The sequence below is a fragment of the Muscardinus avellanarius genome, assembly GCF_963383645.1.
Source record: "Muscardinus avellanarius genome assembly, chromosome: 4".
NCBI lineage: Eukaryota > Metazoa > Chordata > Mammalia > Rodentia > Gliridae > Muscardinus > Muscardinus avellanarius.
In genome coordinates, this window is record NC_137789.1 from 40,352,085 (window position 1) to 40,369,711 (window position 17,627).

General features: G+C 34.7%; 1 protein-coding gene across 3 annotated transcripts in view; it reads right to left on the minus strand.

Moving 5' to 3' along the window:
• Positions 1-17,627, minus strand: part of VPS13B (vacuolar protein sorting 13 homolog B) — a gene marked incomplete at both ends in the record, with an annotated part of 689,491 nt that overhangs the window by 283,437 nt on the left and 388,427 nt on the right. For 2 of the 3 annotated variants that reach the window (XM_080693506.1, XM_080693507.1), the window contains one exon: positions 10,908-11,111. In XM_080693506.1, coding sequence (XP_080549632.1) covers positions 10,908-11,111 — 204 coding nt within the window. Of the gene's footprint in view, positions 1-10,907; positions 11,121-17,627 lie in introns of all 3 variants that reach the window. The other variant, XM_080693505.1, reaches the window with a different exon arrangement.

Here is a 17,627-nt window from a genome sequence, read left to right on the forward strand (position 1 = left end):
TGCAGTAATTTTGATTCATTTTAAGTTCTTTAAGTTTTTTCAATGTTTGTGGTATATAGTACATTTTTAAATGAAAAAATTTATAAGTTAAGAGACAAGAAGAGAGAAGTCCCACATATTTAATTAGCATTACAAAGTGAAAGAATGAAAGAAAGGAAAAGGGAAGTTACTAAATAATGGCTAACAACTTTTGCATAACTGATGAAATAGAGGAATGCACAGATTTAGGAATCAAGATGAGTCTGGGTTCTGAAAAAGACAATAAAATCAATGAGGCCAGATGTAGTGGCGCATGCTTGGGAGGTGGAGACAGGAGGATCACACAAGTTTGAAGCCAGCCTTGCTGGCTTAAGAGACCCTGATTCCAAATAAAAATATAAAAATAAGTGTCTGGGAGTGTAACCCGGAGGTAGAAGGGTTTCCAGGAACCCCAGTACCACACACACACACACACACACACACACACACACACACACACACATCAACAATGAGACCATAGCTTGGTGAAATAGTTGATCACCCATGATGAAGATGCTACATGTATAGAAAACAACTTACCTATACCATGCTATGGCACATAGGGTTAGGATATCTAAAGAAGAAACATTTCTCTGATGTAGTGAAACAATGATTTATATTATTCATAAAACAAAGAATTGGCATAATTATTTGTAGCTCTCAAAATACAAGAGATTGTGCCCAAAGAAACTAAATTCTTGTTAAAAGTAATAAAACATTGGCAATCATAAATAGGGCTCAAAACAAATAGCAGGAAAATAATCATATGTGTTTAACTGCAAACTTTTCAGTTAAACTTTGGGAGGAGTATATTATAAACAAGGAAAAGTATAGTTTTCCAAAACTGTTATTAAGCAAGGACACACAGGTATGCGCCACATGTAGTGATGAAAACATATATTCAGGAAGGCCATAATCCTCTTTCTCCTGCTCAAGATATTTAAACTAATTTCTAAGTTAAAAACTAGTTTCTTCTGTCCAACTGCTATACACTTTGGTATGATTTTGTTCAAAATATTAGAATAGAGCCAGGTTTGATGGTGCATGCTTGAAATCCAACTACTTGGGAGGCTGAGACAGGAGGATGGCAATTCATAGTTAGCCTCAGCTACTTAGTGAGGCCATCTGCAACTTAGTGATACCCTGTTTCAAAATAAAGAATAAAAAATAGAACTGGGGATGTAGCTCAGAAGTAGAATGCTCATAGGTTCAATTCCCAGTACTGCAAAAAAAATTATATATATATAATTATATATATATGTATATATAATTATATATATAATTATATATATAATTATATATAATTATATATATATATAATATATATATATATATATATATATATATATATATATATATATATATATATGGTGGCATTTCAATAATTATATATCATGTAAAAATCAGAAGTGGGAAAAGTAGCATCAAATTTTCCAAAATCTTCCACTAAAAGAAGAGAATAAAAATGCTAGATGATGTATATGTACAAAACAAATCTTTTTTTTTCTTTTTTTAAATTTTTTATTAGTGCACTGTATTCAAACATCATAATGGGATAAAAACTTGTGTAGACATACATGCACACATCACCCAGTTAGCCCCTACCCAATCCCCACCCCATTCCCTCCCCATTCCTCCTTCCCATGCTTGGCTTAGTGGTTGACATCTAATATTATAGCAATTTATCAAAAATTAAAAATGATAATTTCACATAACAGATTCATCTGTCTGATATCAAACTTTTGATCACTTAGAGATAACATTTCAGTATTTCTTTTTGTGTTCTTAATTACCAGAGGATTTTTTTCCTTTTTTTTTTAAGGTAAAACTATCGTACATTTATTTTTTTTTTCAGAAAAAGTTTATCCTAACAAGAAATATGAACTCTAAATATCCAAAACAATGTTGAAAAAGAATAAAGCTAGAAGATGTACATTTTCTGATTTCAAACCTTATAGAGCTACATTAATTGAAACAGTGTAGTACTGCTATAAAGGCAGATATATAAACCAGTGGAGTAAAATAAAAAGCCTAAAAATAAATTCTTCCATATATGGTTGTTATTTGTGGCAAAGTTTCCAAGAACATTTGGTGATGGAAATAATAATATTTTCACTAAATATTGTTGAAAAATAATAATTACATGAAAAATAATAAGACTGGACCCTTACCTAACACCATATACAAATATTAACTCAAACTAGATAAAAGACCTAAATGGAAATCTTAAGACTATAAACTTTTAGAAGAAAACCTGGGCCATAACACTTCACAACATTGAAATTGGCAGTGATTTATTGGATATGATTTCAAAGGCACAGGCAACAAAAGAATAAACAAACTTCCTAAAATATAAAAAATTGCATAATGTAAACAGAGTTAAAAGTTACTGATAGGATGGGATAAAATATTTCCAAATGCTATATCTGAAGGTATATTAATATTCCAAATAGAAATCCTAAAAATTAGCAACAATAAAAGCAAACAATACAATTTAGAAATACAATTTGGAAGTAAGTAAAAGACTGAAATAATGAATCTCCAAAGATTTTAACCTATAAACACATGAATATATTCTTCTTTGCTTAGTTGTCTGATGGATGGAAAATCTTATTTCTCTGGTTCTGGTGTGTATTACCTATTTCTTCTTTGTAGTTAGTTAATCTCTTTGAGTATTTTCTCTAGTGCTGGTTTTGAAGACATAAATTCCTTCAGTTCCTGTTTGTCATGGAAGCTTCTTATTTCCCCATCTAATTTGATGGATAGTTTTGCTGGGTAGGAAATTTTTGGCTGGAAGTTGTTTTCTCTCAGAGTTTGGAATATGTTACTCCAAGCCCTTCTGGCTCTCATGACTTGGTTTGGGAAGTCGGGAGTGATTCTAATTGGTTTGCCTCTGAATGTCACTTGGCCCTTTTTTTTTGTTGCCTTTAAGATTCTCTGCTTGGCTTCCACATTGGTCATTTTGACAATTATGTGGCATGGGGATCCTCTTCTCCGATCCTGTCTAAAGGGAGTTCTATAAGTTTCCTGGACCTGTGTATCGACCTCTTGCTCTGTTTGGAAAATTTTCTGCTATTATTTCTTTGAAGAGATTATTGATCCCTTTGGTTTCATATTCTCTTCTCTCCTCTATTCCAATTATTCTTAGGTTAGCTCTCTTAAAATGGGCCCATATTTCTTCAATGTCAGATTCCTGCTGTCGGATTATTTTTCTACGTTAGAAATTATGCGTTCAGTTTTGGAGTGATCATCTTCTAGGAGCGAGATTCTATTCTCCATGTGGTCTAATCGATTGTTTATACTTTGAATTGAGATCTTTACCTCAGTGATTGCTTCCTTTCTTTCTTTTAGACTCTCTACATTTTTTTTTCGCAAGTCCTGTATTATTTCTACAGTTAAACTCCTGATTTGATCTTCTGGAGATCTCTGAATTTCTGTGTTATCAGGTTCTAATATTGTGGGCATTCATTGCTCTATTGTTGTTCCAATTTCCCATGATTTCAGAATTTTGTGCCTTCCCTGGGTCAATATGACTTCACTTAGGGTGCTCTGTATCTCGAGTCTGTTGTAATCTCAGCCACCACTACTCCTTTACTGGGTTGTATCTCAAAGTCTCATACCCAGGAAGTTAATCGAGGCTGCACAAGACTGTGGGGTTGCCAGGCTGGGCGTTTTCCCACGGGGAGCGGTGACTAGGATGTGGTATCTCTGCCACCACTACTCCTTTACTGGGTTGGACTGCAATATATCTGACCCAATGAGATTATCAAAGCTACACAAGTCCCTGGGAGTGCAGTACAGGGATTTCTCCTTTAGGGGCCACAATTACACTCACGGTTATTGTTTGCGTAGATCGGGAGCTGTGGTGGGGAGCAGTGAACTTGCTGTTGTCGCTGGCAATATGGCACTGCTGCTATGCCCTCGGCCGTGAGGCTGGCGTTTTTCTGGTTTTGAGCTCCATTCTGAGTCCCTGGAAGGTGTGATGAGCATGGCAACTGGGTGTTTTAGATATTCATTGCGCTGAAAGAACTGCTGAATTACACCCGAATGATCCACAGCTGCTCACTTCAGCTCCTTGCTTACCTTTCCTCTCTGGAGCCTGGTGCTGTGAGGGAAGATGGTGCCAGCGCGGCTCCGCAGAACAAATCTTAAGCAACATAGAGTTTCCTGGTATAGTATTAAAGCTGAACTCAAGAGAGAGAGGATAGTAGAGCAGAAGATACTTAAGACTTGTTAGAGTTGACTGAGATAATTCCTTAAAAAGGTTATTCATAAGTATGAAAACTAGTAATATTTGCATTTATTTTATATACCAGGATAAATAAATTTGAATTCTGTAGTAACTATAAATACTTAGTTATGTGTTTAAACCTATTTAAGTATGCTCTCAAGAGGAAGACTATTTACTTTCTAGTGGAAATTATAAATGGTGTTGTAGGTCAATAGAAGTTTGAATTTTATTTTAATTCTTTTTTTTTTTTTTGGTGGTACTGGGGTTCCTGGAAGCCCTGCTACCTCTGGGCTACACTCCCAGACCTATTTTTACATTTTTATTTGGAAACAGGGTCTCTTAAGCCAGTGCGCGCAGCTGGCTTCGAACCTGCGCGATCCTCCTGTCTCTGCCTCCCAAGCGCGGGGATTACAAGCGTGCGCCACCACGCCTGGCTTATTTTAATTCTTCTAGAAAGTAGATAGTCTTCCTCTTGCATGCATACTGAAATAGGTTTAACATGTAACTGTCTCATCCTAGCCAATCATAATCCATAAATATATTAAATTTGTCAAGAACCTAAAGAGAAAACTTACAGAATGGGAGATCTTTACTAGCCACCATTCTGATAGAGGGTTAATATCCAGAATATACAAAGAGCTCAAAAGACTCTACACTAGCAAAACAACCCAATCAAGAAATGGGGAACTGAAGGTGGGCGTGGTGGCGCACACTTGTAATCCCAGCATTTGGGAGGCTGAGACTGGAGGATCCCGGTTCGTGGACAGCCTATGCTACTTAGTGAGGCCCTTTGCAACTCAGTGAGTCCCTGTTTCAAAATAAAGAATAAAAAATTGGGCAGGGTGTGTAGCTCGGAGGTCAAATGCCTCTGGGTTCCATCCCCAGACCCACACACACAAAAAAAGAATGAGCAAGTGAACTGAATAGACACTTCATAAAAGAAGAGATACAAATGGCCAATACATGAAAAGTTGTTCATCATCATTACCCATTAGGGAGATGCATAACAAAACTACTCTAGATTACATGTAACCACAATCAGCGTGGCTAGCATAAATAAACCAAATAACAAATGCTGGCAAGGAAATGGGGAAAGAGGAACTCTTTTACGCTGTTGGTTGGAGTGCAAACTAGTTTAGCTGATATGGAGATCAGTGTGGAGATTCCTTAGAAAACTGGAATGGATCCATCATATGATCTGGCTATACCACTCCTGGGTATCTTTCCAAAGGGTTTGAAATCAGAGAACTACAGTAACATATGCATACTCATGTTCAATAGCAGCACAATTTGTAATAGCCAAATTATAGAACCAAATTAGGTCTCCATCAACAGATGAGTGGATTGCAAAATTATGGGAAATATACACAATGGAATTCTGCTCAGCTATAAAGAAGAAAAAAATCATGTCATTCGCAAGAAGATGGAAAGACCTGGAGAACATAATGCTAAGTGAGATCAGCCAAGCACAGAAAGAGAAGGGACGTATGTTTTCTCTAATATACCCAAACTAGAGAGTATTAGGGATACCAGAGGGACTCCAGATCATGGAGGGGAAATGTCAGAAAAGCTAGAAAGGATAGGAGAGGAAGAAGATGACTGAGGTTGATTAAATGGAGGAGCTACATTTGAATATGTATATAACTGTGAATGTCGCATGGTCAACCTGGACACTTATTGTTGGGAGGGGGGAAAAGGGAAGTGGGGGGGGCACCAAGCACTGTGTGAATGTATGCCATTTTCAATATGATCCATATAAAAAGTAAACAAAATAATAAAAAAATTTGTTCCCACTCAAGAATGTTTGCTCTGCCTAGAGCACTTGCCATTCATGTATTAAAAGAGGCATTTCAGGAGTTCTAATATAAGGAAATTTTCTAGTCACCCATGTCACATTCTACCAACATGTTACTTTCACAGCATTTATCATTTTCAAAAATTTAGAAACATGGACTAAGTGCTCACTATAATGTTTGGCTCTTTGCTAAGTGTTGAAGGAAAATGGTAAGAGCAGATACTTAGTGTTGATTCTCAATGACTTCAGTTTAATAAGAAAACTAAAAATAATCATAACATAGGACAAAAAGGACACATATAATAAAAGAAAGTGCAAAGAAGTATGGAAACACAGTAAAAGATCTAAGTTTTTCAATCTCAAGGTCTAGGACACATAAATCATCTTGTGAATAATGCTACAAGAATGATAGCTTGCAATGAGAATGACCTTAAAGATATTTAAATAAAATGCCAGCACAAATTAGTTTGACAAAACTAAAAAATGTTCAATAAAATGTTTTAATTCTTTACCAAAAGAGAAAAAATAAAAACCCCAAACAAACAAACAAACCCAAATCTAAACCCTGCCTTTGCCAACAAATAAACAAAAAATATAGCCAAGACTATGGTTAATATGTTTGTGATGGTGATCACAAGTGTTAGATTTATTATAGCCTCTGCACAACAATTTTATGAGCATACTTATATTAATATATTAATATAATTTAATTTTACTTAGATGGATAATAGTTCTGGATATGGTTTCCAGTTGTTTATATCTACAGTCCAGAACTCCTGCATATAATTTTATTTTACAGACCTGTGCCAAAGAAAAAACTCCAATATAAACTTCATGGAGAGCGAAAGACTAGAGGAATTGCTCAAAGTTTCTTAGAAAAGACAACATTACAAATGGGTCTTAAAAATATAAATAGGAATCTACTCAGGGAGATAGAGTCAATAAATTTATTTCATTTTAAAGCTTTTAGTAACATATAATAATGTACCAGGCACAGTGCTCACAGAATTACAGAGGATAATAGATAAAAGTTGTATACTTTACACACACTTTTAAGTACATCCTTAATTTGGTTCCTAGTAAAAAGAAAAATGTTGCAGGAAAGAAATTGGTTATTTAGGGCTTTGGTTAGTTGAGTTTTAATGAAAGAGCATCTGTCTATATTATAATTACCATACCAGGAGCTGAAAGAAGACCATGAAATAATTGAAAATACAGGAAATTTAAAAATTTTATGGTATAGTATCCTACTATGATGATTATATTAAATTTAAATATTTCCTTCTTTTTGGAGTACCTGCTGCCTGTCAGTAATTATGCTAAATATAAAAAAGAATGAGACCAGACAAGACAGGATCCTTTTACTTCCATGCCATCTTTTTTGGTTTCCGCAGGATATTTTCAACCAGTATGTAAGGAAGAAGATACCTGCTGGCTGCTAGGAAGGAAAAACTGATTGCTATGTTCTGCTGCATCTGCATCCCTCTTCCACTCATACTCAGTTCCCTAGGTACTTTATTTCTATAATACTTTTATTAGCGCATTGCAATTATACATCATAGTGAGGTTCAATGGGATATAAACATACACACATACAGCTCTTGGTGTATTTCCTTTTGCATCCCACACTGCTGCACCCCATTCTCTCCCCATATGTTTTTATGAAATTGGTAATGATAACTTCATACATGGACAAAGCATTATTTGAACCTTTTCCTTCCTAAATTCTCCTCCCTAACTTCCTCATCCAATCCCTTTCCACTATTCTACTGACCTCTCTCTACATTATTTAAAAAGATTCTTAAGTTTCCTGTTTCTCCACAGCATTCACATATGAGAGAAAACATACAACTCTTGACTTTATAGACTGGCCCATCTCAGCATAATAGTTTCTCATTCCATCCATTTTCCTGCAAATGACATAGTTTTTTTTCATCTGTATGGCTAAAAAGAATTTAATTGCATATATACCCCACATTTTCACTATCCATTCATCTGTTGATGGACACCTAAGTTGGTTCCATAATTTGGTTTTGTGAATTATGCTGCTATAAACACAGGTATATATATAGCTATAGAATTCTTTTGGAAAAATACTGAGGACAGTATAGCTGGGTTATAAAGTAGTTCCACTTCTAGTACTTTGAGAAGCCTCCATACTAATTCCCATACTGGTTATACTAATTTACAGTCTTATCAGCAGTGTATAAGAGTTCCTATTTTCCGAGATTCTTGCCAGCATTTGTTATGTTTTTATTCTTGATGATGGCCATTCTAACTGGACTTAGATGGAATCTCAGGTTTGATTTACATTTCCCTAATTATTAATGATGTTGAACATTTTCTAATGTATTGATTGGACAATTTTATTTCTTCTTTTGAGATGTGTCTACCTCCCCACGCACAGAGTCAATAAGCACCCCAAAAGTTGTTTTTTATTTATTAGTACAGAAATATTAATCAAAGGCATGATGAGTACTTTCTTATAGCAACCAGGTGATTTTTTTTTTTTTAAAGAGGAGTGAGGAGGGAAATAAGAATGTGGAGAAGCCAGGAGTCATGGCATATGCTTGTAATCCTAGTACTTGGGAGGCTGAGACAGAAGGATCACAGGTTCGCAGCCAGCCTCAGCTACTTATAGGGCTGGGGTGTAATTCAAGAAGTATAATGCTTCCGTGTTCGATCCCTGGTACCACACACACACACACAAAGAGAATGTGGAGAAACTGGAAACCTTAAACATTGCTGATGGGAAAATAAAATAGTTTAGCTACTTTGGAAAACTGACAGTTCCTCAAAATGTTGCACAAAAATTAGCATATGAACCTATAATTCTACACTCAGGAATATACCTACGTTCCTAAAAACAGATATTCTATCTGATACTTGTATGTCAAAATTGACAGCAACATTAATTACATTAGCCAAAATATAAAAACAGTCTGTCCATTAATGGATAATAAATTGTGGTATATACATATATTAACACATTATTCAGACATAAAAAGAATGATATACTAATATATGGTATGCTGTGGGTGAACTACAAATGTGATATTGAGTGAAAAAAGCCAGAAGTGAAAGGTCACATATTATTCTATGTATATGATAGAGAAGGTGGCCCCTAGAGGTGTAAACTTGAGGATTATACATGGTTCTTCCTCCCCTTACTATCTCTCTTACTTCTGGCCTCTGTGATGTGAGACTAAAATCTTTGCTCTACCTCTCTCTGCTTCCCATCACCCGTTGCTGGCCTCACAAGGACTAACTTTGAGCAAATAAATCTTCCTTTCTCCAGGTTAAGTGGTCAAGTCTTTTAGATCATAGCTGTGAGAATGCTAACCAGAAAAGGCTACAAAAATATATTTTATATCATTTCAGTGATATGTGCTAGTGATAAATCAATGGACAGGTGATGATGATCTCTGTCTTCAGGATCCAGATAAGTCTATAGATAATTAGTATAAAATATGCTAAGCAGGGATAGACAGGGTGGCACACTCTTGTCATCCCAGTATTTGGGAGGCTGAGACAGGAGAATCGTGGTTCAAGGATAGCCTGAGCTACTTAGGCCCTTTGTAATCCAGTGAGACCCTGTTTCAAAATAAAGAATAAAAAATTGGGCTCAGAGGTAGCGTGCCCCTGCATTCCATCCACAATACTGCAAAATAAATAAGTTAAGAAAAATAAACAAATAAACAAGTAAAATATACTAAGTCAAATGACAGGAATACTCACAAGGGAGATTTAACTTGGTCTTGTGACTGGCTCAGGGAAAACATGATTTTATTCTAAATGTGATGAGGCAGAAGAATAAGACAAAAATGTTGAATGAGAAAGTCCCAGGTAGAGAAGCTAACATACAAGGGCCTATGAAGAAGAATCTTAGAAGCCATGTAAAGAGCAAAAACTCTTATCTTACTATATTAGGTAAATTATCTTGTCTAGGCTTCAGTTTCTTCTTATATAATCAGGGGCAATAATAGCTCTTATTTAATAGAATTACTGTGAAAATTAAAATAAGTTAATAATTAATAAGCTAATAAGTAATACGAATTTTATCATCCCTTATTAAGAACACTATCATTATTGCCAAGACATGAACAAAAAGAGTTTTAGAGGTAAAGGAACAGCAAATGGCATTGTAAAGACTACAAGAGATCTTTTAATAAAATATAACCGGCAAAGATGCCATGATATTTTAAAAGCAACAAATACTACTGACTATAGCTTATAATTAAAGCAGAAGAAAAGTGATCACTTTCTTAAAATTCTAAAAATCTTCTGTTTTATAATATAAAATTAGCTTTAATGTCTAGAACCTTCTTCCTAGCAAACTCTCTGATGAGAACCATGACTATCCTGAGTAAGATGGCAGTGTTGCTCTATAAATCCTAACACCTCAGATTCATGACTAATTTAATCATATACGTTCCTTGTAAACATAGCTGCCTTTAGTTAAAAGATATTGGTAAAAACCCAGAGCCAGAAACTCCCACTGTTCCTCCTATTCAAACATAAATGTAATTTTACACAGTATTTGATACTTTTATTATTATAAGTAGAAAGGGGCTAAAATGAAATAAAATAATTGATTCTGAACACAGTAAATTTCAAGAAAAAAATGGGGGAGGGAGGGAGGTTCGGAAACAATTTTAAATGTCTAATGATTACAATGTGACATGGGTAAGACTAGCAGGTTTCTCAACAAAATCAACTACAATTACATAATATATTTTATGTTATAAATGAAAAGGAAAAAATAATAAAATACCAAATACTTAGGATGGGCATGCTAAAAATAACTATTTTTCTGACAATGAAATATTAGAGAGTAGAGAAAGTTCTCCAAATACTTCCTACCTGCTGGCCATATTCCACTCCAGGGCTGGATTCTGGGAATTCCTCTCACTTTCTGTTAGCACGCCACCTGTGCCACTTTCCTTCTCTGGTTTTAGTTGATCCCACTGTGCAGTACCGATGTTGATGGACTGCAGGTCTATTTGGTATTGTCTGTCTTCAATTTCTGATCCAGGATCTCGAAGAATTCCCAAGTTTAAGGCTCTCCTGTAAAGGCAGTGGGAAAAAAGTAAACAAATAAAATATACGTCCTAAGTTTATTTTGTTTACTAATATATTGCTGACTTAAAATGGGTTAATAACATCTATGAGACAGTTATTAGCAAGTTATCATACATTGTGACTTGTAAAGGTATCCAAACTCCTCACAGCATGTGACTTAAATCCAGGGTTTTAATTTTACTCAAAACTCTTTCTTTCTTTTCTTTCTTTCTTTCTTTCTTTCTTTCTTTCTTTCTTTCTTTCTTTGGCAGAGCTCATTTGCAGTTTAATTGTGTAGACTGGGGACAGGATGTCAAGAGTAGCATTTTTAACAAGTTGGTACAAATTAAACAAATCCCAGATATAGCACACCCCTCTCCCATACACTGACAGTTAACAGTAAATGTCAAAATCCAAGCAATAACTGAATCATCTCTTGGAAAACAAACACAGAGTTGGTGCCCAGTATGGCCCTTGGGGCCAGAAGGTTGGCCCTGCATCATGGTGCAGCAGGGGTACTGGGAACCCAGGATTTGGGCACCTGTCTACTGGAGCCCTCATGCTGGGGGCCAGTTCTTACACACAGTGGATGCAAGCTGCTTAAAACCCTTTCTAATGCTAATGATCTACCATTCCCTGAACTTTGATTACTTGTTAGGAAAGGTGACAACCAAAAGTTGGGATTTGAATCTCAAATATGGTATAAAAAATTCAATTTAGAGAGGTTTGTCTCAAGTAGATAGTACTGCCAAATAAAAGGCAGAGGGAAAGGTTGAAGCAAAATTTCTTGGGAAATTTCTACTCAAAAGTGCCTCCAATTTAGAGTGCAAATAAAATGAGACATTCACAGACATAGGTCACACATGATACTAAGGTACTTAGTACTAAAACTGAAATAGTAGGAAGAGGAAACAGATCCCAAAGATTAAAAAAATGTGGACTAGCAGATATGAAATATAAAATAATTGTTTAAGAAGTAAAAAAAAAAAAAAAAAGCATTTAAAATGTGACAGGAAGGTCGGGCGTGGTAGCACATGCTTGTTAATCCCAGCATTGGAAAGGCAGAGACCAGAGGATCATGGTTTGCAGACATCCTCAGCTACTTAGTGAGGCCCTTTGCAACTCAGAGAGACACTGTTTCAAAAATAAATAAATAGATAAATAAATAAATAAAAGACTAAAAAAAAAAAAAACGCTAGGAGTGTAGCTCAGAGGTAGAATACCTCTGGGTTCCATCCCCAGTACCACACACACACACAAAAAAAAATGACAGGTAATACGGTTTTTGTAAGAAAACAAGTGGGAACAGAATTACTTAAATTTAAAACTCAAATCAGAATACAATTCAAAGAAGTTGAGAAATCTTGTATCTAAAACAGGGATTAGATAAATGGAGAATAGTAGGAAAAAGTCTAAAAAATGCCTAGTTGGAGTTTGAGGGAGATAAAAAATAGGGAGGAAGAATTATTTAAAGAGGTAATCTCAGAGAATTATTTCACAACTGCTGAAAAATGCCAAATTTCAGATCCAGAAAACTCAAAGAATCCCCAAAAGAAATGATAAGGAAGAAAGTGGTAAATACAGGAACAAATTTAAACAAATATTACCTTGAAACCAATAACATTAATGATGTCTAAGTTAAGAGAATTAAAAGTAAAAATAAGGCACTAGGCAGTAAAAGTACATAAATTAACAGGTCAGGTAATGTGAGTGAGTGTAGAATGTATATTCTAAAGTTTTTGCATTGTCAAGGAGAGAAAAGATGTTAAATTCAGATTTCTGTTAAGCTTACATGTTAAAATAGCTAGTAAAACTTTTAAAATAATATATCAAAAAGATGAAACTTTCAAGTAAATAGAGTAAATTTGGGAATGTAAGAAGTGGAAAACCAATGCCGGGCTTGGTGGCGCACGCTTGTAATCTCAGCATTTGGGAGACTGAGACAGGAGGATAGCAGTTCGAGGACACCCTCAGCTACATAGTGAGGCCCTCTGCAACTCAGTGAGACCCTACTTCAAAACATCAAAGAATAAAAAGTAGGGCTGGGGGGGGGGCATAGCTCTGATGTAGAATGCCTCTGGGTTCCATTCCCAGTACTTAAAAAAGAAAAAGTGGAAAACCAGAAAAAATCATGCAGACACAAAGAAGTATAAAATAAGATGAAAAGAATTTAAAAATCACAATAATTAGGAATAATGCCAAGTTTAACTCTCCAATTAAAATATAAAAACTATCAGACTAGCCAAGCATGGTGGTGTATACTTCCCAAATCTCAGTATTTGGGAGACTGAAACAGGAAGGCTGGAGATTCACAGTTAGCCTTAGGAATGTAGTAAGGCCTTCCACAAGTCACTAGTGTTTCAAAATAAAAATTAAAATAAGGCTGGGGTTGTAGCTTTCAGGCAGAATGCCCCTGGGTTCAATCCCCAGTACCACGCAAACAAAAAAGCCGGAAGTGGTGGTGCAGGCTTGATAAAAATAGGTTTGGGAGTGTAGCCCAGAAGTAGAAAGGCTTCCAGGAACCCCAGTACCACCAAAAAAAAAATAATAATAATAATAAATAAATAAAAATTTTAAAAAAACCAAACACACACACACACACACACACACACACACACCAAAAAGCAACAAAAAACAACAAAACTATATCTAATAAATTTTATTTACATACGTGTGTGTGTTTGTGTATCTTATTTTGATCAAAGATCTCACTAAGTTGTTGTAGAGGGCCTAGCTAAGTTCCTGAGGCTGGCCCTGGATCTGTGATCTTCCTGTCTCAGCCTTCCAAGTACTAGGACACATACCACCATGACTGGCTGGTTACATCTTTTTAAAAATAATTTTATTAGTGCAATATGATCATACATCATAGTGAAATTCAAAGCAATATGTTCACTTATACACACGACACCTCTTGGTGTGGTTCCCTCCTACTCTCTTTCTGCTCCCTCCCAGTTCATGGCAGTAAGGTTGTTACTGATACCATCACACATGGACATAATATAATGTGGTCTGTTTCCTTCCCCATGGCTCCTTTTTCCCTTCCACTCCTCCCTCACTCATCCCTTTCCACTATTCTACTGGCTCCTCTCATTATCATAAAGTTCCTTTTCATGCCTATTTTCTTTCTAGATTCTACATCATTTTTTTAATGAGATATAGCTAAAACAATAGGGCTCATAAAGATTAAGAATCAACAAATGAGCTGGGCTGTGGTGCCCAGTATATTTGTAATCCCAGTACTTAGACAAGAGGATTGCATGTTTGTGGCCAGCCTCAGCTACTGAGGACCAGTTTCAAAGTAAAAAATTAATTAATAAAAAAAATAGGGCTGGTGGTTTATAGTAGAGCTAGAATGCCTCTGGGTTCAATCCCTAATACCATACACTTGTGAACATGCACACACACACACACACACACACACACACACACACACACACCATATAAACACTTGCCCTAGAGAAAGCTGAAATAGTTATAATATTAGATGACACAGTCTTTAATTCTATTTAGAAACAGAGTTAAAGCCTGAAAACAGAGATTCAGTCTATCCAAAAGAATAGGACTAGACTGGGGGTGTAGCTCTATTGTAGAGCACTTGCCTAGCAATTTCAAAGCCCTGAATTTGATCTCCAGCACTGCAAAAAAGAAAATGAAACAAAACCAAAAACAAAAAAGGAAAAACAATTCTAAGCTTATTTGAAAATATGACCTCAAAACACAGCATATTTTAGTGAATTAGTATCATATAGACTGTAGCTTCTGAACACAAGACAATTAAGTTATTCTAACTAGAGAATCTGAAAAACTACATGTGCTTAAAATTTTAAACACATTTCCAAATTGTGACTTAAGGTCAAAAATTCATAATAAAAATTAAGTAATAGTTAAAAATTTTATATAACAAAGGTTAGTATATGTAGTGAAAGAGGAACTTTGAGGAAAATTTATTGCCTAAAATGTTAGTTTTCACAAAAAAAGAAAGACTCAAAAATAATAACCTAAACATAAAAAGCAGCATAAACTAAAAAATACAGGGATGGAAATAACAGTAGAAATTAATGAAATAATGGAGAGACAATGGAACAAAGTTAAAAATAGACAAACTATCCAAAGTTCTGGCAAAAATAAGATAAAGATAGGACAAATAAACTATATTTGCAATAAAAAGAAATGCAATTATGATGCTGTAGAGATTAAACACATAATAGGATACTAAGAAGATATTTGCCAAGATTTTATAATTTATTTTGAGGAAAAAAACTCTCCTAGTCATCACCATCCTAGAAGGTATTATCCTTTTAACATGGGATTAATATAAAAGTTGTTCTCTTATTTTACCAAATATACCATTACTTTTTCCTCATATAATCCTTCTATTAAAAAAAAAACACTGTGTGTGTGTGTGTGTGTGTGTGTGTGTGTGTGTGTGTGTGTGTGTATAAAATAATGGGGAGGGGATTAAACCCAGAGGCATTCTGCCTTTGAGCTACAGCCCTAGCCTATTTCTTTCTCTCTCTCTCTCTTTCTTTCTCTCTTTCTTTTCTTTCTTTCTTTCTCTTTCTTTCTTTCTTTCTTTCTTTCTTTCTTTCTTTCTTTCTTTCTTTCTTTCTTTCTTCTTGAAACATGTCTCACTAAGTTGCTGGGGGTCTAAGTTGCGGAGGTTGTCCTTAAATCTGAGATCCTACTGTCTCAGCCTCCTAAGTACTGGGCTTACAGATGTATACCACCACATCCAGTTCTTCCCTATTTCTAGTCTTAATCAGGACTATCAAAAGTATATCATTCTCTCAAAACACCCTTCTTCAAAGGACCTTTCATCCATTCATTGAGACAGTTACTGGACACTCTGTTTTGTTATATGCTAGGATCTAGGGATCCCATATCCCTACGGTCCCTGCCCTCATATATCTTATAGTCTATTGAGGATTTAGAAGCAACTAAAAAACAGAGGAAGCTATAAAAGGATGAGTACAGAATGAAAGTGGAACACCTGACTTAGACTTGGGAAACCCAGGAAGAGAAAGACAATGTTTAAAGGAGTTTGAAAATCTTAGTCTTTTTATTTCATTTAATAAAGAAAGTTTCTCAGGTAGACAAAACAACAGGTTCAAAGCTTGCAGGTGTGAGAGAGTAGCACATTTAGAAACCTTGAAGAGGCTCTGAATAGCTGGCATGGAGAAAGGCACAGAAGAATACGGTAAGGCAACATGGCCTTCAAGTGAAAATAGGCCCTTCTTTTCAAACTACAAAGTGCAAAGTTTAGAAGACCTATACTAGGCCCAACCTTTGGGAACAAAGAGGTATGGTACCAAATTTGGGCTACCTTCCAAACTGGCTATTTCAATCTACCAAATAGAAGACAGAAATGATGTAGTAGCATAGTAGTCCAGAGCAAAGAGAACCTGAGTTTCTGTCTCAATTGTGAAAATTGAGATAGTACATAAAGAACCTAGCAAAAACTTGTCAAATCACAAAACCTCAGTATGCGTTAGAAATAATAGCATCCTCTTTTGACTCTCTCCTTAGCCTCTGAGTAAAATACTAAATACAAGTAAAATGACTGGAAAGAGAAAGGAAGAGAAACTCAGCCTAATAAGGCATACACAGAGATTTGGCAAAACAAAAAAAGCTGAGTAGAGAAACCACTGACCGTCAATTTCATAAATCAAACTCAACAAATTATGCCCACACTTTAAATTGGATGTTTCATTAGCCTAAAAACATTTTGATACCAAGCTAGTAGGTATACAATAAACGCCTTACTTTCTAGGCTAAGAAAAAGTTTATTGTAGAAATTTAAAGCCAATTAAAAATACACATGCATCTTTAAAAACACTTTCTTTAATAATTTCTTAGCCTCCTGAGACATCAAAATCAGGAAATATCAATATATTTCCTCTGTAGTTTGCCATATAAAAATTAAATTTATATTAAAAATTTCAAAGGTAGACTATTTGGCTTATTACTTTGTTAATATAAAAATTATATTTTAAAGGGCTAATATGTACAAATTTTATGAGTTTCATTTTTCTCTAATAAAAATAAGTATAGGGCAGAATTTTTTCAGAATTAGATCATAAAAATCCAACCTTATTACATGATATATTTTCAATTTTTTATAGTTAGACAGAATATACTAGTTGTGTACTTATTTTCTGAAAAGTGAGGATTTTTTCAACTTGAAATATTAATTTTTATTATTTAAAGTGTAAGATATATACCCTCTGTTTTATGCATATTTAAAACCAATCCATTATTACAATGAATATTTGAAATACTTTGCTTTATTTGGTAATACTAAATTAAGAAAATATATTCAAATACCATATATTAGCTTTTATTAATCACTATTATATAAAATATATTTTATTTTATTATTAATATTAACTTAAATTAATTGCACAAATTAATGTAAATGTGACATTTCCATGCATCCATATAGCAATATTTCTTCTGAAATAAATATTTAACAGCTCATGATACTCTCAATTGTTTTAAAAGGTACAAATACACAAATGT